We start from the raw sequence: 23,276 nt of genomic DNA, 5'->3' as shown, positions 1-23,276 counted from the left end.
TATATAAGGTCTAAGGTTAACACAGGCTTAGGAGATCTTATTCGTTTTGTGAGATAATATCAGTCAGTTAACATGACCTTTATGAATTATGAAGCCTTGACGTGCTTTTGATTACACAAATGCTTCAAAATTCACAAAAAGTGACATTAGCTGATGAAGATGATCAAATTGAACAAAGTGTACAAGATCTCATAAGCCTGTGTTTTACCACAGGCCTAATTTTTCACAGTTTATCCAAACACCCTACAAAAACTCTGTTCATTTCCCCATAGGCTTTGTCCTTCGAACCTTGGTGGAGTACCAGGGCCTACAAAAATATGCTTGGTCTGTTTCAATAGTGTGTGATTGCGGACTGCAATTCAGGGCATTCCTTCATGTGGGCACGCCCGCCTCAAGCATTTCATTGGTTACTGCATGAACTTGCCCCGTCGAGCATCCCATTAATACCTGCATGAACACCCCCCCACCCTTCGAGCATCCCATTGGTTACTGCATGAACTTCCCCCATCGAGCATCCCATTAATACCTGCATGAACACCCCCCACCCCTCAAGCATCCCATTGGTTACTGCATGAACTTCCCCCCTCAAGCATGCCATCTTCATGTTTGCATGACACTTTTGATATTCTAGATTTCCTCTGATTGTCTATGCGATTAAAAATTGACCAATAGAAGTATAGAGAGGGGTTCCTAAAGATGCAGGAATGCCCACATGCATGAATGCCCCGAATTGCGGGCTGCAATTATACTTTTCTCGTCTGTCCAAGAAAATGAAACAGTTTAAACATGTTTAAAATTAGAAACTAAATTTAGAATACATTTTAATCTAGGTAACTTTTAGAACAGGGTAAACTTGATAAAATCACGATGCACAAATACTGTACCAATTTATATTTTACCAATGTATACACCAATTTATTCCATGATCATATTCCACGATGAGTCTACATCATTTGAATAAGAGTTTTATGTGTTATTGCTTGTACCTAAAATCATTTTACATCATGCAAAATCGACAAAAGTCGATGAATTTCACTGAAGTAATTGAATAGGAAATGTAATTGAATAGGAAATGTAATTGAGACCCTTTAAAGATGAACTCTTGTAAAAAGCTAAAAAAAAGTCCAAATAATGTTGAAGTTTCAAACATCACACCGGTAGAATGTGAATCTCCCAAGATGCACTTGTCAAGGGGGGTGTAGGAAGCCATTTTGTTATGTTTGCTATGTGGCTAGCGCCACATCTCCAGCGGTAGCATAATGATGGATAATTTGAGATTGAATATAGCTTTTAATTTGTTTCACACATGGAAGTCTGAAATATATAACATTTAATATTTGCCTAATTTTAATACGGGCCAGGGAGGGACGCAGTGGATATACTAAATAGTTTGTTTCGCTAACTAAACTAGGCTAGCTAACGCGTTAGCTTACTTCAACGAAATCTGTTTTTCAGTTTGTTTGGTTCATCCAAAAGTTTCCCTGAGTTTTATGGCTTTGGTCTAGGTATCTACTTTTGTTCAAGTGAGGGATCGGACTAAGTGGTGCATCGTAAATGAATTAAGAAACAGGGTCAGAGTTGTATAATCCAACTTTAGGCTCGTTTGAGAGGACGCGTAGAAGTGCCGCTAACGTTAGCTAACAACTCTTCACAACAACGGCCCTCTGCATTAATCTAATAATGGCAGAAGACATACGACAGGACAAGAAAGCCAACTTCTCTGCTCTGACGGAGCACAACAACAACGGAGTGACAAAGATTTCTGGCCTGGCCTCCAACAAAACTGGCGCCTCCAAGAAATTAGTCATTAAAAATTTCAAAGGTAACGCGTGCTGAATAGCTAGTTAACGTTAGCTAGCTTGCTACACGTTATTTAGCCGTTTTTCCTGATTATCACCTATCTGTTAGTAATTGGCTAACTAGTTAACTCTACTTATGTAACGTGTAACTCCCCATAATTGGCAGCGTAGCTAAAGTTCATATTTGAAAGTTGTCCATGATGGCCAGCTGGGTAGCCTAGGAAGTTTTAAGACCAAGTTAGCTTGTGACATATTTGAAGCAATTGATAGCCATGGCATGTAAACAACAGAATATCCCGTTGCAACCTGACCCTGGAAATATTGCTCAACTCTGGTTACGTCTTCTAGCTAACTTTACCAAGCTAATGACATTCTGGCAGAATAAATAAATGTTTTTTTGAATTCTATTACAATTTTGATATTTGTTGACTCTGTCCCTGCCAGATGTTTACATATGGTTGAACATGCAAACAATGGTCAACTGTTTACAAACAATATTCTCCTTGTTTACAAATGAACTTTAAATTTCTCCTCATTTAAATGAGGTACCCAGCTAGAGGCTGGGTCTGTCTAACCATTTTGCTGTGCCTTGGTGTAGCGTGACTCTGTTGTGTGTTCCCAGACAGGCCAAAGCTAGCGGACAACTACACTGAGGACACCTGGCTGAAGCTGAGGGATGCGGTAGGAGCCATCCAGAACAGCACCTCCATCAAGTACAACCTAGAGGAACTCTACCAGGTCAGGCCTAAAGCATCAAACACACAGTTTCACTTTCAGGACATGAAACACATAGTTTGTGGAGAGCTACAGCCCTTATTGACCTTTCTAAAACATGGGCCTAGTTCATGTGTCCAACGGGCCTTGATGACATGCCTATATCCAAGTCCCAGTGTTTCCATGTGAATAATATGTACCGATATGGGCACTTTTATTGTCTTCATCTGTATGACACCATTACTCCAGCTGTCGTATCATGTGACCTGCTGGTTGCCCTTTACTGTCTGTATCTGTGTACCATTACTCCAGCTGTCTTATCATGTGACCTGCTGTTCGCCCTTTACTGTCTGTATCTGTGTACCATTACTCCAGCTGTCTTATCATGTGACCTGCTGTTCGCCCTTTACTCTCTGTATCTGTGTACCATTACTCCAGCTGTCGTATCATGTGACCTGCTGTTCGCCCTTTACTCTCTGTATCTGTGTACCATTACTCCAGCTGTCTTATCATGTGACCTGCTGTTCGCCCTTTACTCTCTGTATCTGTGTACCATTACTCCAGCTGTCGTATCATGTGACCTGCTGTTCGCCCTTTACTGTCTGTATCTGTGTACCATTACTCCAGCTGTCGTATCATGTGACCTGCTGTTCGCCCTTTACTGTCTGTATCTGTGTACCATTACTCCAGCTGTCTTATCATGTGACCTGCTGTTCGCCCTTTACTGTCTGTATCTGTGTACCATTACTCCAGCTGTCGTATCATGTGACCTGCTGTTCGCCCTTTACTGTCTGTATCTGTGTACCATTACTCCAGCTGTCTTGTCATGTGACCTGCTGGTCGCCCTTTACTGTCTGTATCTGTGTACCATTACTCCAGCTGTCGTATCATGTGACCTGCTGTTCGCCCTTTACTGTCTGTATCTGTGTACCATTACTCCAGCTGTCTTGTCATGTGACCTGCGGGTTGCCCTTTACTGTCTGTATCTGTGTACCATTACTCCAGCTGTCTTGTCATGTGACCTGCTGGTTGCCCTTTACTGTCTGTATCTGTGTACCATTACTCCAGCTGTCTTGTCATGTGACCTGCTGGTTGCCCTTTACTGTCTCTATCTGTGTACCATTACTCCAGCTGTCTTATCATGTGACCTGCTGGTTGCCCTTTACTGTCTGTATCTGTGTACCATTACTCCAGCTGTCTTGTCATGTGACCTCCTGGTTGCCCTAGCCAGTCTGGGTTGGTGGTGCCAACTGACACCCTATTCCCTATGTATAGGGTGCCATTTGGGACATTACCCGATTCCAACGGGCAGCAGAGATCGGTCTTAAGACACCATGCCTCTCTAGTCTCAAATTATTGGAAAGGAGAGCTGCACTATGCCAGCCAGCAGGTTCTGTAGCTCACATCAGCAGTCAGTATACCCAACCACTGTGCTGACCTGTCACCAGCCTGTTGACATGGCTAACCCTATCACTGTGACCATTCACCGGTGACTTGGCTAACCCTATCACTCTGACCATTCACCAGCCTGTTGACATGGCTAACCCTATCACTCTGACCATTCACCAGCCTGTTGACTTGGCTAATCCTGTCTTGTAACTTTTCCAAGGAGGGATAACTTACAGAATTGAGGAATACTTAGTATGTTCACCTCTGTCTCCTCTGTTTCAGGCGGTGGAGAACCTGTGTTCCTATAAAGTCTCCCCCACACTGTACAAGCAGCTCCGTCAGGTCTGTGAGGACCATGTCCAGGCCCAGATACATCAGTTCAGAGAATATCCTTTACACTGTGTGTGTCTGTGTCTTTGCGTGTGAAAGTGTGCTCCTATGTGTTTTCCAGTGCGTAATGTGTGTGGATGTTTATTAAAGCCTGTTTGAAAGGTTTTCAAGTCGATTTGATGAGAACATCTGTCATTTATGATGCTACTTGACAGTGGCTCCTCTGAGGAGATAAGCTCGTTTTATAATTATTATTATTTTTTTTAAATAGTTGATTTGTGTTGCTGCACCTTGTGTTTCTTGGCTATTTACATTGTTTTGTTCACAAGCTACGTTGTTTTTCAATGTTTTGACTTTGCTTCAACTACCAGTGAAGACGTCCGCTACTAGTCAGACTAGTCTACTGTGTTATAAACTGGCTGGTTCCAGCCCTGAATGCTGATTGGCTGACAGCCGTGGTATATCAGACCGTATACCTCAAAACATTTTTTACTGCTCTAATTACGTTGGTAACCAGTTTATAATAGCAATAAGGCACCTCGGGGGGTTTGGGGTATATGGCCAATATACCACGGCTAAGGGCTGTATCCAGACACTCTGCGTTGCGCTTAAGCACAGCCCTTAGCCGGGGTATATTGGCCATATACCACACCTCCTCAGTCCTTATTGCATAAATACCTCACAGGCACACTGTCACGGACCACTCCAGTGGCTGGAATACCATCATTGCCACAATAACCTTGGCCTGGGTCTCCCTGATAACACCAGCTGATCTGGTTAGTTGTGACTGGGGGGTTTAAAGGAACCTGGCAGCCTCCTGTTATAAGAGCTGTATGTCTTCTCAGTGGGCCGCTGTGTAGTAGTGTCTCTGTACCAGCTGTGTGTCTTCTCAGTGGGCCGCTGTGTAGTAGTGTCTCTGTACCAGCTGTGTGTCTTCTCAGTGGGCCGCTGTGTAGTAGTGTCTCTGTACCAGCTGTGTAGTAGTGTCTCTGTACCAGCTGTGTAGTGGTGTCTCTGTACCAGCTGTGTAGTGGTGTCTCTGTACCAGCTGTGTGTCTTCTCAGCAGGCCGCTGTGTAGTAGTTGTCTCTGTACCAGCTGTGTAGTAGTTGTCTCTGTACCAGCTGTGTGTCTTCTCAGCGGGCCGCTGTGTAGTAGTTGTCTCTGTACCAGCTGTGTGTCTTCTCAGCGGGCCGCTGTGTAGTAGTTGTTTCTGTATCAGCTGTGTAGTAGTTGTCTCTGTACCAGCTGTGTGTCTTCTCAGCGGGCCGCTGTGTAGTAGTTGTCTCTGTACCAGCTGTGTGTCTTCTCATCAGGCCGCTGTGTAGTAGTGTCTCTGTACCAGCTGTGTGTCTTCTCATCAGGCCGCTGTGTAGTAGTTGTCTCTGTACCAGCTGTGTGTCTTCTCATCAGGCCGCTGTGTAGTAGTTGTCTCTGTACCAGCTGTGTGTCTTCTCAGCGGGCCGCTGTGTAGTAGTTGTCTCTGTACCAGCTGTGTGTCTTCTCATCAGGCCGCTGTGTAGTAGTGTCTCTGTACCAGCTGTGTGTCTTCTCAGCGGGCCGCTGTGTAGTAGTTGTCTCTGTACCAGCTGTGTGTCTTCTCAGCGGGCCGCTGTGTAGTAGTTGTTTCTGTATCAGCTGTGTAGTAGTTGTCTCTGTACCAGCTGTGTGTCTTCTCAGCGGGCCGCTGTGTAGTAGTTGTCTCTGTACCAGCTGTGTGTCTTCTCATCAGGCCGCTGTGTAGTAGTGTCTCTGTACCAGCTGTGTGTCTTCTCATCAGGCCGCTGTGTAGTAGTTGTCTCTGTACCAGCTGTGTGTCTTCTCAGCGGGCCGCTGTGTAGTAGTTGTCTCTGTACCAGCTGTGTGTCTTCTCAGCGGGCCGCTGTGTAGTAGTTGTCTCTGTACCAGCTGTGTGTCTTCTCATCAGGCCGCTGTGTAGTAGTGTCTCTGTACCAGCTGTGTGTCTTCTCATCAGGCCGCTGTGTAGTAGTTGTCTCTGTACCAGCTGTGTGTCTTCTCAGCGGGCCGCTGTGTAGTAGTTGTTTCTGTATCAGCTGTGTAGTAGTTGTCTCTGTACCAGCTGTGTGTCTTCTCAGCGGGCCGCTGTGTAGTAGTTGTCTCTGTACCAGCTGTGTGTCTTCTCATCAGGCCGCTGTGTAGTAGTGTCTCTGTACCAGCTGTGTGTCTTCTCATCAGGCCGCTGTGTAGTAGTGTCTCTGTACCAGCTGTGTGTCTTCTCATCAGGCCGCTGTGTAGTAGGGTCTCTGTACCAGCTGTGTAGTAGGGTCTCTGTACTAGCTGTGTGTCTTCTCAGCGGGCCGCTGTGTAGTGGTGTCTCTGTACCAGCTGTGTAGTGGTGTCTCTGTACCAGCTGTGTAGTGGTGTCTCTGTACCAGCTGTGTAGTGGTGTCTCTGTACCAGCTGTGTGTCTTCTCAGGCCCGCTGTGTAGTAGTTGTCTCTGTACCAGCTGTGTGTCTTCTCATCAGGCCCGCTGTGTAGTAGTTGTCTCTGTACCAGCTGTGTGTTCTCAGCGGGTCGCTGTGTAGTAGTGTCTCTGTACCAGCTGTGTGTCTTCTCATCAGGCCCGCTGTGTAGTAGTTGTCTCTGTACCAGCTGTGTGTCTTCTCATCAGGCCCGCTGTGTAGTAGTTGTCTCTGTACCAGCTGTGTGTCTTCTCAGCGGGCCGCTGTGTAGTAGTGTCTCTGTACCAGCTGTGTGTCTTCTCAGCGGGCCGCTGTGTAGTAGTTGTCTCTGTACCAGCTGTGTGTCTTCTCAGCGGGTCGCTGTGTAGTAGTGTCTCTGTACCAGCTGTGTAGTAGTGTCTCTGTACCAGCTGTGTGTCTTCTCATCGGGCCGCTGTGTAGTAGGGTCTCTGTACCAGCTGTGTAGTAGTGTCTCTGTACCAGCTGTGTAGTAGTGTCTCTGTACCAGCTGTGTAGTAGTGTCTATGTACCAGCTGTGTGTCTTCTCAGCGTACCGCTGTGTAGTAGTGTCTCTGTACCAGCTGTGTAGTAGTGTCTCTGTACCAGCTGTGTAGTAGTGTCTCTACCAACTGTGTAGTAGTGTCTCTACCAGCTGTGTAGTAGTGTGTCTGTACCAGCTGTGTGGTAGTGTGTCTGTACCAGCTGTATGTCTTCTTTGTATGTTTACTGGCCCCACTCTCTTAACCGTTAGGCTACCTGCCGCCCAGGGGGCACCTTGGACCTCTTCAGCCAGCTAGCTGCACACAGCGACACGCTGCTTGGACTGATGGCAAATTAAAAAACACAATGAACATCCCTGTAATGGGGATCTCTATAAACTACACAGTTTGTAGTCATCAGAAGGTTGTCATGTTTTCTAACCACAACCTGGTGCGAGTCGAGGCCCCGTCCAAAGAGAGAGTGTTTGACTGTTGTGTTTTGATTGAATTGAGGCCCGGTCCTTAACCATAGCGCCTCACAGAGTCCCTGGACAGCCTGTCTTTCCTGAAGAGGATGAACCGATGTTGGCAGGACCACTGCAGACAGACGGTCAGTCAGACAGCCTTTATCATGAGACATTTATTCTGTCTAAAATGTATGTTGTATAATGAGTCTAACGTAAGTGTGTCATGTGTAACCTGGGTTACTGCAGATCATGATCCGGAGTATCTTTCTGTTCCTGGATCGTACCTACGTGCTCCAGAACTCCCTGCTCCCCTCCATCTGGTAAGAGCCCCGTCCAGTAGCTATTAGGACCAACACAAACATTCATCCGTTCTCTGTGGCAAACGGTCTTTTCCTGTTCTGAGATGGTGATCGTTTCTTTCTGTCCTCTGACAGAGACCGTGTCAGAAATGGAACCCTATTCACTACTTAGTGCACTACCTTTGACTAGGTCCTCGTTGGGCTAAAAGAGTTCCCTATGTAGGAAATAGGGTGTCATTTGGGATGCAGGCCGTTACTGTTCACCGTCCACCGTGAACCCTATTCACTACTTAGTGCACTACCTTGACTAGGTCCTCATTAGGCTAAAAGAGTTCCCCATGTAGGAAATAGGGTGTCATTTGGGATGCATCCCATTACTGTTCACCGTGACTGTGTGTGTTCCACAGGGATACCGGGCTGGAACTCTTCCGGAACCACATCGTGAGCGACGGGGCTGTCCAGAAGCGCACGGTCGACGGGATCCTGGAACAGATCGAACGCGAACGCAACGGAGAGACGGTGGACCGCAGCCTTCTCCGCAGCCTACTGGGCATGCTCTCAGACCTGCAGGTGATTGGTCAATGCTTCATAAGTCTTGTCTTACCATTTGGCCAATGAACCAACCAATCAAGTCAAGACAGTCATTTGCTAGTCATACGAGTGCATTTTCTTAGCAGTGTAGAACTATTGTTCCATAGGCAGATGGTATGTAGATTCTCTGATCTGGTATCATCTATTGTCTCTCTCCTCAGGTCTCTGTAGATTCTCTGATCTCCTGGTATCATTTATTGTCTCTCTCCTCAGGTCTCTGGAGATTCTCTGATCTGGTATCCTCTATTGTCTCTCTCCTCAGGTCTCTGTAGATTCTCTGATCTCGTGGTATCATCTATTGTCTCTCCTCAGGTGTATAAAGAGTCGTTTGAGGAGCGTTTTTTGATGGAGACTGACAGACTGTACGCTGCAGAGGGACAGAGGCTGATGCAGGAACGAGACGTGAGTGACACAGCCGTCAATCAAATTCTTTAATTCAATATTATGACCACGCCCCTATATAGCTAGCATACCTGGCTTTCTCCTAGTGACGTGTGTGCGTGTGTGCGTGTGTGCGTGTGTGCGTGTGTGCGTGTGTGCGTGTGTGTGTGTGTGTGTGTGTGTCCAGGTGCCGGAGTACCTGCATCATGTGGCTCGTCGGTTGGAAGAAGAGAACGATCGTGTCATCAGCTACCTCGACCAGAGCACTCAGTAAGACCCGCCTCTTCCTCCACACCCCTTAGACTGACAGGCCTGTGCTCCAATCAGAGTACACTAGATCATCTCACAGATTTGAACCACTTTACTTTCTTTCACCCCCTTCGCCATCTGTCTTGATCATCTCTCTCTCTCTGTTTGTATTCAATAGGAAGCCACTTATCTCTAATGTAGAGAAGCAGCTGCTTGGAGAACACATGACGGCCATCTTACAGAAAGGTATCTATCAGCAGTATGTGATACTGACCCCCCTCCAGGTCTCAGTATTCTGTTAGACGGTAACCGGGAGATACTGACCCTCCTCCAGGTTTCAGTATTCTGTTAGACGGTAACCAGGTGATACTGACCCTCCTCCAGGTCTCAGTATTCTGTTAGACGGTAACCAGGTGATACTGACCCTCCTCCAGGTCTCAGTGTTCTGTTAGACGGTAACCAGGTGATATTGACCCCCTCCTCCAGGTCTCAGTATTCTGTTAGATGGTAACCAGGTGATACTGATCCTCCTCCAGGTCTCAGTATTCTGTTAGATGGTAACCAGGTGATACTGACCCTCTCCTCCAGGTCTCAGTATTCTGTTAGATGGTAACCAGGTGATACTGACCCTCCTCCAGGTCTCAGTATTCTGTTAGATGGTAACCAGGTGATACTGACCCTCTCCTCCAGGTCTCAGTATTCTGTTAGATGGTAGTCAGGTGATACTGACCCTCTCCTCCAGGTCTCAGTATTCTGTTAGATGGTAGCCAGGTGATTCTGACCCTCCTCCAGGTCTCAGTATTCTGTTAGATGGTAACCAGGTGATACTGACCCTCTCCTCCAGGTCTCAGTATTCTGTTAGATGGTAGCCAGGTGATTCTGACCCTCCTCCAGGTCTCAGTATTCTGTTAGACGGTAACCAGGTGATATTGACCCTCTCCTCCAGGTCTCAGTATTCTGTTAGATGGTAACCAGGTGATACTGACCCTCCTCCAGGTCTCAGTATTCTGTTAGATGGTAACCAGGTGATACTGACCCTCCTCCAGGTCTCAGTATTCTGTTAGATGGTAACCAGGTGATACTGACCCTCCTCCAGGTCTCAGTATTCTGTTAGACGGTAACCGGGTGATGGAGCTGGCTCTGCTCTACCAGCTCTTCAGTAAGGTGAAGGGAGGACTCCCCACTCTGCTGCAGCACTGGAGAGACTACATCAAGGTACGCTCTCTGGCTCTCGCTCTCTGGCTCTCGCTCTCTGGCTCTCGCTCTCTGGCTCTCGCTCTCTGGGTCTTGCTCTGCCTCTCTCTCGCTCTGCCTCTCTCTCGCTCTGCCTCTCTCTCGCTCTGCCTCTCTATTTTTCTACTCTCACTCAGAAACTTCTATTGATTCCAGTCTCACTGAGATGTCTCCTAACAGAGTTTTGGTGGTGAGATTGTGGGCACCCCAGAGAAGGATAAGGACATGGTTCAAGACCTGTTGGACTTTAAGGATAAGATGGACAACGTGGCCCAGGGCTGTTTCAACAGAAACGAGAGCTTCATCAACGCCATGAAGGAGGCCTTTGAAGCTTTCATCAACAACAGACCCAACAAACCTGCTGAACTCATCGGTGAGGACAAGACCGCTGTGTGTGTGTGTGTGCAAAGATTCAGGGCGGGAGATATTTAAAGGCACCTGGAATCTTAAAACGATGTGCCATTGCTTAAAATACCAGTCAGAGGTTCCACGGCAGTTATGAGTGTTTCCTAACTAATCTAACTATAACTAACTAATCTAACTATAACTAACTAATCTAACTATAACTAACTAATCTAACTATAACTAACTAATCTAACTATAACTAACTAATCTAACTATAACTAACTAATCTAACTATAACTAACTAATCTAACCATAACTAATATAACTAATATAACTAATATAACTAATATAACTACCTAATATAACTAATATAACTACCTAATATAACTACCTAATATAACTACCTAATATAACTAACTAATATAACTAACTAATATAACTAACTAATATAACTAATTAATATAACTAAAACTAACTAACCATACCTAACTAATATAACTATAACTAACTAATATAACTAACGAACTAATATAACTAACTAATATAACTAATTAATATAACTATACCTAACGAACTAATATAACTAACGAACTAATATAACTAACGAACTAATATAACTATAACTAACTAATATGAGTGTTTCCTGCATGTTTTATCTAACTGGCGGTGTCCTATCTCTGCACAGCGAAGTACGTGGACTGTAAATTGAGGGCGGGCAACAAGGAAGCTACCGAGGAGGAGATGGAGAGAATTCTCGACAAGATCATGATCATCTTCCGCTTCATCCACGGGAAGGATGTGTTCGAGGCCTTTTATAAGAAGGACCTGGCCAAACGCCTGCTGGTGGGGAAGAGTGCCTCCGTGGACGCTGAGAAGTCCATGCTGTCCAAACTCAAACACGGTAAGCTGTCCAAACTCAAACACGGTAAGCTGTCCAAACTCAAACACTTTGTTGCCTCAGCAGTGAAGTTGGCCCATCGGTGGTTTGCCACTACCTCTGGTGTGTGACTGTAGAAACACCACCACAGTTACCAGGTCATGCAATGTGTTTAAGCAGTAAGGCCCGTAGGAGGTGTGGAATATGGCCAATACACCAAGGCTAAGGGCTGTTCTTAAGCATGACGCAACACGGAGTGCCTGGATACAGCCCGTAGCCGTGGTATATTGGCCATATACCCCAAACCCCCGAGGTTCCTTAATGCTATTATAAACTGGTAACAAACGTAATTAGAGAAGTAAAAATGCATGTTTTATCATACCCATGGTATATGATCTGATATACCCTGTCTGTCAGCCAATCAGCATTCAGCGCTCAAACCACCCAGCTTATAATACTCTATAAAAACTTGTTAACAGAGAGTGGGTGTGATGGTTTGTGACTTCCTGCTTCCTGTCCCTGCAGAGTGTGGAGCGGCCTTCACCAGTAAGCTGGAGGGGATGTTTAAGGACATGGAGCTCTCCAAAGACGTTATGATCCAGTTCAAGCAGGTGAACACAGACTCCTCGACGTCACTGAAGTACTTATTGTAATATACCACCACTTACTGTAGTATACATTTATCACCAGTGAATCATCTGACTTGAGGCCATGTTGTCATCACCCCTCTGTAACACTCGTCCCTCCTCCGTGACGCTCGTCCCTCCTCCGTGACGCTCGTCCCTCCTCCGTGACGCTCGTCCCTCAACCAATCTGTCTTGTGGAACTCGTATTTGAATATTTAGTGTCCGTTATTTTTCAAAAACATAACAGAAGGAAAGGAAACGGGTCGCCATCTCCTGGACAAGTTGTGTGTCAGGACGTTGGTCGCTAGTGCCGTGACTTTCAGCTGTGTAGCTGTTGTCGCTAGCTAGCTTACTGGCATGGCTACAGTTGAAGTCGAGAAGTTTACATACACGGAGGTTGGTTAACTATAGTTGGTTAACACATTTCTTGTTAACCAACTATAGCTTTGGCAAGTTGGTTAGGACATCTACTTTGTGCATCACACAAGTTATTTTTCTAACAATTGTTTACAGACGGATTATTTAACTTGTAATTCAATGTATCACAATTCCAGTGGGTCAGAAGTTTACATACACTAAGTTGACTGTGCCTTTAAACAGCTTAGAAAATTCCAGAAAATGATGTCATGGCTTTAGAAGCTTCTGATAGGCTAATTGACATAATTTGAGTCAATTGGAGGTTTCCCTGTGGATGTATTTCAAGGTCTACCTTCAAACTCAGTGCCTCTTTGCTTGACGACATGGGAAAATCAAAAGAAATCAGCCAAGACCTCGGGGGAAAAAAATTGTAGACCTCCACAAGTCTGGTTTATCCTTGGGAGCAATTTCCAAACACCTGAAGGTACCACGTTCATCTGTACAAACAATAGTATGCCAGTATAAACACCATGGGACCACGCAGCCGTCATACCGCTCAGGAAGGAGGCGCGTTCTGTCTCCTAGAGATGAACGCACTTGTGTGAAAAGTGCAACTCAATCCCACAACAACAGCAAAAGACCTTGTGAAAATGCTGGAGGAAACAGGTACAAAAGTATCTGTATTCACAGTAAAACAAGTCCGATATCGACATAACCTGAAAGGCCGCTCAGCAAGGAAAAAGCCACTGCTCCAAAACCCCCATAAAAAAGCCAGACTACGGTTTGCAACTGCACATGGGGACAAAGATCGTACTTTTTGGAGAAATGTCCTCTGGTCTGATGAAACACAAATATAACTGTTTGGCCATAATGACCATCGTTATGTTTGGAGGAAAAATAGGGATGCTTGCAAGCCGAAGAACACCATCCTAACTGTAAAGTACAGGGGTGGCAGCATCATGTTGTGGGGGTGTTTTGCTGCAGGAGAGACTGGTTCGCTTCACAAAATAGATGGCATCACGAGGGAGGAAAATGATGTGGATATATTGAAGTAACATCAAGACATCAGTCAGGAAGTTAAAGCTTGGTCGCAAATGGGTCTTCCAAATGGACAATGACCCCAAGCATACTTCCAAAGTTGTGGCAAAATGGCTTAAGGACAACAAAGTCAAGGTATTGGAGTTGCCATCAAAAAGCCCTGACCTCAATCCCATAGAAAATATTTGGGCAGAACTGAAAAAGCATGTGTGAGCAAGGAGGCCTACAAACCAGACTCAGTTACACCAGCTCTGTCAGGAGGAATGGGCCAAAATTCACCCAACTTATTGTGGGAAGCTTGTGGAAGGCTACCCAAAACATTTGACCCAAGTTAAACAATTTAAAAGCAATGCTACCAAATACTAATTGAGTGTATGTAAACTTCTGACCCACTGGGAATGTGATGAAAGAAATAAAAGCTGAAATAAATCACTCTCTCTACTATTATTCTGACATTTCACATTCTTAAAATAAAGTGGTGATCCTAACTGACCTAGGACAGGGAATTTTTACTAGGATTAAATGTCAGGAATTGTGAAAAACCAAATTTAAATCTATTTGGCTATGGTGTCGTGTAAACTTCCGACTTCAACTGTGTGTGTGTGTCAGCTGTACAACTGAATGCATTCAACTGAAATGTGTCTTCTACATTTAACCCAACCCCTCTTAATCAGAGAGGGGGGGGGGGGGCTACCTTAATCGACATCAACGTCAATCGTCATTTTGTTAGTTTAGATTAATTCGGACAGTTTTGTGGCAGAAGTGGGATTCAGCAGATGTCACCTTGGTAATATTTTCTCATGTTAGACAGCCTATTGTAGCTAAACTGCTTTGGAGCTATCCCATTTAGCTTATTGTAGCTAAACTGCTTTGGAGCTATTCCATTAGCTTATTGTAGCTAAACTGCTTTGGAGCTATCCCATTTAGCTTATTGTACCTAAACTGCTTTGGAGCTATCCTATTAGCTTATTGTAGCTAAACTGCTTTGGAGCTATCCTATTAGCTTATTGTAGCTAAACTGCTTTGGAGCTATCCCATTTAGCTTATTGTAGCTAAACTGCTTTGGAGCTATCCCATTTAGCTTATTGTAGCTAAACTGCTTTGGAGCTATTCCATTAGCTTATTGTAGCTAAACTGCTTTGGAGCTATCCCATTTAGCTTATTGTACCTAAACTGCTTTGGAGCTATCCTATTAGCTTATTGTAGCTAAACTGCTTTGGAGCTATCCTATTAGCTTATTGTAGCTAAACTGCTTTGGAGCTATCCCATTTAGCTTATTGTAGCTAAACTGCTTTGGAGCTATCCCATTTAGCTTATTGTAGCTAAACTGCTTTGGAGCTATTCCATTAGCTTATTGTAGCTAAACTGCTTTGGAGCTATCCCATTTAGCTTATTGTACCTAAACTGCTTTGGAGCTATCCTATTAGCTTATTGTAGCTAAACTGCTTTGGAGCTATCCTATTAGCTTATTGTAGCTAAACTGCTTTGGAGCTATCCCATTAGCCTTTTGCGAGATAAGAGACAGACAGATCTGTGCAGTCACAAACAACGCTCTACCGGATGTAAGAAAATGCGATGACAAAAGATAGCAATCAATCGTTGAAACGGGTTCATACCAATATGGGAAGATAAAGGACACAAACACTGAGCAATATTACTACTGTAATATATCGATTTACCACAGAGAATCATGTATAACATCTCTACCAATTGGGGTAGTCCAATGACGTTTACATTTGTTCCCAGATGGATTCAAATGATTTCTTGAATTAAGGAATTCTCAATTTACACCATTTTCCAAGAAATGAAGGATTTGATTGTCTCACACGACATTAATGTATTCTATTCCAGTATTGAACAAGGTTCTGTCCACCAGTACATGAATGTATTGAATCAGGTTGTCTGTCTCCCCCAGTACACCCAGAACCAGAGTGAGCCCAGTCAGCTGGAGCTGACGGTCAACATCCTCACCATGGGCTACTGGCCCTCCTACACTCCTATGGAGGTCCACCTGCCCCCTGAGGTATGTCTGTCTGTGTGTGGTTGGGTGGTGTGTATGCTAGGCTTTATGAAGCCTATATAAAGTTTCTCTCGTCCCTCCTCGATCTTCCCCCTCGCTCTTCCTCCTCCCTCCTCGCCCTTCCCCCTCCCTCCCTCCTCGCTCTTCTCCCTCCCTCGCTCTTCCCCATCCCTCCCTCCCTCGCTCTTCCCCGTCCCTCCCTCCTTCGCTCTTCCCCGTCCCTCCCTCGCTCGCTCTTCCCCGTCCCTCCCTCGCTCGCTCTTCCCCGTCCCTCCCTCGCTCGCTCTTCCCCGTCCCTCCCTCGCTCGCTCTTCCCCGTCCCTCCCTCGCTCGCTCTTCCCCGTCCCTCCCTCGCTCGCTCTTCCCCGTCCCTCCCTCGCTCGCTCTTCCCCGTCCCTCCCTCGCTCGCTCTTCCCCGTCCCTCCCTCGCTCGCTCTTCCCCGTCCCTCCCTCCCTCGCTCTTCCCCGTCCCTCCCTCCCTCGCTCTTCCCCGTCCCTCCCTCCCTCGCTCTTCCCCGTCCCTCCCTCCCTCGCTCTTCCCCGTCCCTCCCTCCCTCGCTCTTCCCCGTCCCTCCCTCCCTCGCTCTTCCCAGATGGTGAAGCTCCAGGAGGTATTCAAGCTGTTCTATCTGGGGAAACACAGTGGCAGGAAGCTCCAGTGGCAGCCCACCCTGGGCCACGCTGTTCTGAAGACTGAGTTTAAAGAGGTGAGCGTGAAAGGTTTCCCTAGAACAGTGCTTCTCCGGTCCTCAAATACCCACAAAGTTAAATATGCTGGGATACAATAGAAATGGTAGGCGAGGACCAGAGCAACACTGTCCTAGGAGATGGGCGGCGTTCTTTGAAATGTCAAATTTCTAATGTGTCTTTTACCAAGGAGCTGCAGGTGTCTCTGTTCCAGACGTGTCTCTAACTGTGTCTGTCTACAGGGTCAGAAGGAGCTGCAGGTGTCTCTGTTCCAGACGTGTCTCTGTGTCTGTCTACAGGGTAAGAAGGAGCTGCAGGTGTCTCTGTTCCAGACGTGTCTCTGTGTCTGTCTACAGGGTAAGAAGGAGCTGCAGGTGTCTGTTCCAGACGTGTCTCTAACTGTGTCTGTCTACAGGGTAAGAAGGAGCTGCAGGTGTCTGTTCCAGATGTGTCTCTAACTGTGTCTGTCTACAGGGTAAGAAGGAGCTGCAGGTGTCTCTGTTCCAGACGTGTCTCTGTGTCTGTCTACAGGGTAAGAAGGAGCTGCAGGTGTCTCTGTTCTAGACGTGTCTCTAACTGTGTCTGTCTACAGGGTAAGAAGGAGCTGCAGGTGTCTCTGTTCCAGACGTGTCTCTGTGTGTCTGTCTACAGGGTAAGAAGGAGCTGCAGGTGTCTCTGTTCCAGACGTGTCTCTGTGTGTCTGTCTACAGGGTAAGAAGGAGCTGCAGGTGTCTGTTCCAGACGTGTCTCTAACTGTGTCTGTCTACAGGGTCAGAAGGAGCTGCAGGTGTCTGTTCCAGACGTGTCTCTAACTGTGTCTGTCTACAGGGTAAGAAGGAGCTGCAGGTGTCTCTGTTCTAGACGTGTCTCTAACTGTGTCTGTCTACAGGGTAAGAAGGAGCTGCAGGTGTCTCTGTTCTAGACGTGTCTCTAACTGTGTCTGTCTACAGGGTCAGAAGGAGCTGCAGGTGTCTCTGTTCTAGACGTGTCTCTGTGTGTCTGTCTACAGGGTCAGAAGGAGCTGCAGGTGTCTGTTCCAGACGTGTCTCTAACTGTGTCTGTCTACAGGGTAAGAAGGAGCTGCAGGTGTCTCTGTTCCAGACGTGTCTCTATCTGTGTCTGTCTACAGGGTAAGAAGGAGCTGCAGGTGTCTCTGTTCTAGACGTGTCTCTATCTGTGTCTGTCTACAGGGTAAGAAGGAGCTGCAGGTGTCTGTTCCAGACGTCTCTATCTGTGTCTGTCTACAGGGTAAGAAGGAGCTGCAGGTGTCTGTTCCAGACGTGTCTCTATCTGTGTCTGTCTACAGGGTAAGAAGGAGCTGCAGGTGTCTCTGTTCCAGACGTGTCTCTATCTGTGTCTGTCTACAGGGTCAGAAGGAGCTGCAGGTGTCTCTGTTCTAGACGTGTCTCTGTGTGTCTGTCTACAGGGTAAGAAGGAGCTGCAGGTGTCTCTGTTCTAGACGTGTCTGTGTGTCTGTCTACAGGGTCAGAAGGAGCTGCAGGTGTCTCTGTTCCAGACGTGTCTCTAACTGTGTCTGTCTACAGGGTCAGAAGGAGCTGCAGGTGTCTCTGTTCCAGACGTGTCTCTATCTGTGTCTGTCTACAGGGTCAGAAGGAGCTGCAGGTGTCTCTGTTCTAGACGTGTCTCTGTGTCTGTCTACAGGGTCAGAAGGAGCTGCAGGTGTCTCTGTTCTAGACGTGTCTCTAACTGTGTCTGTCTACAGGGTAAGAAGGAGCTGCAGGTGTCTCTGTTCCAGACGTTGGTGCTATTGATGTTCAACGAGGGGGAGGAGTTCAGTGTGGAGGAGATCAAATCAGCCACTGGCATAGGTACAGCTTCTCCCTCTGTCTATCTGTCTTCATAGGTACAGCTTCTCCCTCTGTCTGACTGTCTTCATAGGTACAGCTTCTCCCTCTGTCTATCTGACTGTCTTCATAGGTACAGCTTCTCCCTCTATCTGACTGTCTGTCTTCATAGGTACAAAAAGGTGTACATTAATTTTCTCTGGTCCTTTCCTTTAGATTAATCTAACTACTCTCCTTATTTATCTCTAGTTTAGATTGATTCTGATCCCCTTCAGCCGATGCCAATGGCGGCAGCTAGTGTTACTGGGCTCCGACACAATGAAAAAGACATTACAGACTGATTTTACAATGTACCAACATTTAAACATTAACATGTAGTCTTGCTCTTCATTGTAACCAGAGGGCTAATATTAATACTATGCATGCCAGTCTCTCTTGGCTGAGAGTTGAGGAAACACTGACTGCATTACTTCTTGTTTTTATAAAAACACATTGTGTTGGAAATTCCAAATGGTTTGCTTCTTCAACTTACACCAGACATGCCACCAGGGGTCTTTTCAGAGTCCCCAGGTCCAGAACAAATGAAAAGTACAGAATTTATACAGAGCCATGACTGCATGGAACTCTTCTGTCTTTTGGAGAGCAAGTGGACAGCAAACCCAACAAATTAATCAACGGCACCTCCCAATGTGACCTAGAGCAATACGCTCTTTTGTGGTTATGAAACATTTCTGGGCTCTTATTTCTGCTCATGAAACATGGAACCAACACTTGTTGTGTTTTATTCTTTGTTCAGTATCGGGAAAAAAAATAAAAAAGTAGAGGACTTCGAGAGCGGCCCTGCGGTACACCACACTTTCCATGTTTGGCATTAGAGAAGGTTCTATTCGATTGCCATGTCATAGGTATTTCTCAACAACAGGTTCGGGTCAATAATATCAAAGGCTGCACTGAATTCTAACAGTACAGCTCCTGCAGTCTTATCCATTTCTTTTAAGCAGTCATCAGTGATTTCGTGTCGGTGCCGTCCGTCCATGTTGAGTGCCCTTCTAATCACCTCTATCTCTCTTCTACATTAATCTCATTGCGTATTTGGGGTAAATAACATTTTGGCTCATTCATGAAATGCACGTCATTTCTCCAATTGAACTTGATGTATATGGAAGTAGTGTAACCGTGATCTGTGTCCCCGTTCCGTCCCCAGAGGAGGGTGAGTTGAGGCGTACCCTGCAGTCTCTGGCCTGCGGGAAGGCGCGCGTCCTCAATAAGAGTCCCCGGGGGAAGGACATAGAAGACGGAGACCGCTTCAACTTCAACAACGACTTCAGACACAAACTGTTCCGCATCAAGATCAACCAGATTCAGATGAAGGAAACGGTAGGGTTAACACCTGTCTCTCTGTGAAGGAAACGGTAGGGTTAACACCTCTCTGTCTCTGTGAAGGAAACGGTAGGGTTAACACCTCTCTGTCTCTGTGAAGGAAACGGTAGGGTTAACACCTGTCTCGCTCTCTGTGAAGGAAACGGTAGGGTTAACACCTGTCTCGCTCTCTGTGAAGGAAACGGTAGGGTTAACACCTCTCTGTCTCTGTGAAGGAAACGGTAGGGTTAACACCTCTCTGTCTCTCTGTGAAGGAAACGGTAGGGTTAACACCTCTCTGTCTCTGTGAAGGAAACGGTAGGGTTAACACCTCTCTGTCTCTGTGAAGGAAACGGTAGGGTTAACACCTCTCTGTCTCTGTGAAGGAAACGGTAGGGTTAACACCTCTCTGTCTCTGTGAAGGAAACGGTAGGGTTAACGCATGTCTCTGTGAAGGAAACGGTAGGGTTAACACATGTCTCTGTGAAGGAAACGGTAGGGTTAACACCTGTCTCGCTCTCTGTGAAGGAAACGGTAGGGTTAACACCTCTGTCTCTGTGAAGGAAACGGTACATTGTCAAGTCTGTGCCTGCCTGTTGAACAGAAAGGAGTGCTGACTCTAATCATTGTGTCTGTTATATCAGACTAATTCATCCATATAATGGTGCTTTCCACTGAGGGTTGACACACCAGGTTCCCATCAGTTAAATCTTATTGCCTAAGTTTTGAGTTCCTCCCTTTCCCATCATTGGAGGAAGTGTGGCCATCATGCATTCACACAGTCAACTCTTGAGTTGGAGTCATTTTATTCAGGAAGTGAAACGTTCACAGAAAATAAATGGTGAATTACAGTTGTGTTGGTGTGTGTGTCCAGGTAGGGGAGCAGGTGAGCACCACAGACAGAGCGTGTGTTGATGTTTCTGTGTGTCTGTGTGTGTCCAGGTAGAGGAGCAGGTGAGCACCACAGAGCGTGTGTTTCAGGACAGACAGTACCAGATCGACGCGGCCGTTGTCCGCATCATGAAGATGAGGAAAACCCTGGGCCACAACCTGTTGGTGTCAGAACTATACAATCAGCTCAAGTTCCCCGTCAAGGTACTCTTTCATTTTCACTCTCTCTCTCTCTCATTGCTTTTGTTCTTTTTTCCTACCCTGAAATATAGTCACATCAAACAGTCATTCACATCAAGTAAACTGCACTGCACACCCTCAGCTCTAAGCTGCATACCCTTCAGTGTCATTCCTCTGTGTTCTCTCTCCTCTGTGTTCTCTCTCCTCTGTGTTCTCTCTCTCCTCTGTGTTCTCTCTCTCCTCTGTGTGCTCTCTCTCCTCTGTGTGCTCTCTCTCCTCTGTGTGTTCTCTCTCCTCTGTGTGTTCTCTCTCCTCTGTGTGTTCTCTCTCCTCTGTGTGTTCTCTCTCCTCTGTGTGTTCTCTCTCCTCTGTCATTCCTCTGTGTGTTCTCTCTCCTCTGTCATTCCTCTGTGTGTTCTCTCTCCTCTGTCATTCCTCTGTGTGTTCTCTCCTCAGCCTGGAGACCTGAAGAAGCGGATTGAGTCGCTGATTGACAGAGACTACATGGAGAGAGACAAGGAGAGTCCCAACCAGTACCACTATGTGGCCTGAGGGGGGCGCCACCTCCATCCTCCACCCCTCCGGTGCCCTGCCAGTGGGCTCAGCGAGTCAGCATCAGCTGGCCCTGATATAGCCCCATCTCTCCTTGAACTGCCCCACCCCCTCACCGCCCCTCCCCCCCCTGCTTCTGGGGCCAGTCTGGAGGCCAGAGCCCAACCTGGTCCAACACCAGCCCAGCCAACACCACCCTCATTGGGGGACTCGGAGCAGACTGGGTCCTGGGGCTGGAGGAGTCTGTCTGGTGGGTGGAAGGCCGGCCGGCACACATCATCCGCTGACGACGCTAACAACGAGAACAACGTAGCACTTTCTCAAATGTGTTGTTTTGGGAGGGGGTGGGGGGGGTCTGTCCACATCTATCTGTCTCAGTCTCAGTTCCACTGTAGTTTAGCTCCTGTTGATTATTCAGGTTTTTTCTGTGAGGTAACATAACATGTACCGGCCTGGGGTAGCACTGTGGCAGTGTTGTCAGACAGGGTACAGGAACAGGTTGGGGGGGGGGGGGGGGTTCACATGGATACCGATTACAAGGAGTGACGAGGGGAGGGATGCTTTTGGGTCGGGGGACACTCTCTCCTGTATTTTGACCAACACTTTCCACGCTCTGAATTTTGTAGACCAGATTGTATTCTTTGTAAGAGAGAGAAAGGAAACATGAATAAATTGATATTTAATGAAGAGTTAATTCATGGTGTGAACATCAAATGGATTGAGGAGTTGTGTGTAACATAGTGGTGTGACTGAGTAGTTGTGTGTAACATAGTGGTGTGACTGAGTAGTTGTGTGTAACATAGTGGTGTGACTGAGTAGTTGTGTGTAACATAGTGGTGTGACTGAGTAGTTGGTTGACCTTGTGAGAAGAAATCCTCGACTGAATCTCAAGTGTTCTCTGTTAATCCTTTCAACTGTGTTCACCAACATGATGTTTCTGTGTGTCTATGGAGGGAGCTACAGGCTGACAGTGCATGGCTCCAGGCCAGGCTACAGGCTGACAGTGCATGGCTCTAGGCCAGGCTGACAGGGCAAGGCTCCAGGCCAGGCTACAGGCTAGGCTACAGGCTGACAGTGTATGGCTCTAGGCCAGGCTACAGGCTGACAGGGCATGGCTCTAGGCCAGGCTGACAGGGCATGATGCAAGGCTACAGGCTGACAGTGCATGGCTCTAGGCCAGGCTACAGGCTGACAGGGCATGGCTCTAGGCCAGGCTGACAGGGCATGGCTCTAGGCCAGGCTGACAGGGCATGGCTCTAGGCCAGGCTGACAGGGAATGGCTCCAGGCCAGGCTACAGGCTGACAGTGCATGGCTCTAGGCCAGGCTACAGGCTGACAGGGCATGGCTCTAGGCCAGGCTGACAGTGCATGGCTCTAGGCCAGGCTACAGGCTGACAGGGCATGGCTCTAGGCCAGGCTGACAGGGCATGGCTCTAGGCCAGGCTACAGGCTGACAGTGCATGGCTCTAGGCCAGGCTACAGGCTGACAGTGCATGAGGCCAGGCTATAGGTTGACAGTGCATGAGGCCAGGCTACAGGCTGACAGTGCATGGCTCTAGGCCAGGCTGACAGGGCATGAGGCAAGGCTACAGACTGACAGTGCATGGCTCTAGGCCAGGCTACAGGCTGACAGTGCATGGCTCTAGGCCAGGCTACAGGCTGACAGTGCATGGCTCTAGGCCAGGCTACAGGCTGACAGTGCATGGCTCTAGGCCAGGCTGACAGGGCATGGCTCCAGGCCAGGCTACAGGCTGACAGTGCATGGCTCTAGGCCAGGCTGACAGGGCATGGCTCCAGGCCAGGCTACAGGCTGACAGTGCATGGCTCTAGGCCAGGCTACAGGCTGACAGGGCATGGCTCTAGGCCAGGCTGACAGGGCATGATGCAAGGCTACAGGCTGACAGGGCATGGCTCTAGGCCAGGCTACAGGCTGACAGTGCATGAGGCCAGGCTGACAGGGCATGGCTCTAGGCCAGGCTGACAGGGCATGGCTCTAGGCCAGGCTGACAGGGAATGGCTCCAGGCCAGGCTACAGGCTGACAGTGCATGGCTACAGGCTGACAGGGCATGGCTCTAGGCCAGGCTGGCAGTGCATGGCTCTAGGCCAGGCTACAGGCTGACAGGGCATGGCTCTAGGCCAGGCTGACAGGGCATGGTTCTAGGCCAGGCTGACAGGGCATGGCTC

The 23,276-nt window shown here is 47.3% G+C and overlaps 1 protein-coding gene across 2 annotated transcripts; it reads left to right on the top strand.

Moving 5' to 3' along the window:
- Positions 1–1,150: 1,150 nt before the first annotated feature.
- Positions 1,151–21,785, top strand: LOC110527163 (cullin-4A). Of its 2 annotated transcripts, XM_036981955.1 has the most exons (19): positions 1,153–1,822; positions 2,422–2,537; positions 4,185–4,288; positions 7,675–7,744; positions 7,848–7,921; positions 8,308–8,470; positions 8,804–8,893; positions 9,060–9,142; positions 9,300–9,367; positions 10,218–10,336; positions 10,535–10,727; positions 11,385–11,600; positions 12,102–12,187; positions 15,513–15,620; positions 16,211–16,324; positions 18,028–18,133; positions 19,314–19,486; positions 20,411–20,563; positions 20,996–21,785. In XM_036981955.1, exons 1-19 carry the CDS (start codon positions 1,681–1,683, stop codon positions 21,089–21,091), a joined length of 2,274 nt encoding a protein of 757 aa, XP_036837850.1. In that variant the 5' UTR covers positions 1,153–1,680; the 3' UTR covers positions 21,092–21,785. The 2 variants fall into 2 exon arrangements, with proteins under 2 accessions (XP_036837851.1, XP_036837850.1); XM_036981956.1 differs by lacking the exons at positions 18,028–18,133; positions 19,314–19,486; positions 20,411–20,563; positions 20,996–21,785 and adding an exon at positions 16,604–17,526 and having other exon boundaries at positions 1,151–1,822.
- Positions 21,786–23,276: the final 1,491 nt, after the last annotated feature.

The sequence above is a fragment of the Oncorhynchus mykiss genome, chromosome 7, assembly GCF_013265735.2.
Source record: "Oncorhynchus mykiss isolate Arlee chromosome 7, USDA_OmykA_1.1, whole genome shotgun sequence".
Classification (NCBI taxonomy): Eukaryota; Metazoa; Chordata; class Actinopteri; order Salmoniformes; family Salmonidae; genus Oncorhynchus; species Oncorhynchus mykiss.
This window is presented reverse-complemented; position numbering and strand designations above follow the sequence as displayed.

What these genes read in the sequence shown, in the direction of transcription:
- LOC110527163 (XM_036981955.1), top strand. Translation starts at nt 1,681, where the DNA reads ATGGCAGAAGACATACGACAGGACAAGAAAGCCAACTTCTCTGCTCTG. An exon ending in ACCTAGAGGAACTCTACCAG is followed by an intron (nt 2,538 to 4,184) that starts GTCAGGCCTAAA and finishes CCTCTGTTTCAG; the next exon opens with GCGGTGGAGAACCTGTGTTC. An exon ending in TCCCTGCTCCCCTCCATCTG is followed by an intron (nt 7,922 to 8,307) that starts GTAAGAGCCCCG and finishes TGTGTTCCACAG; the next exon opens with GGATACCGGGCTGGAACTCT.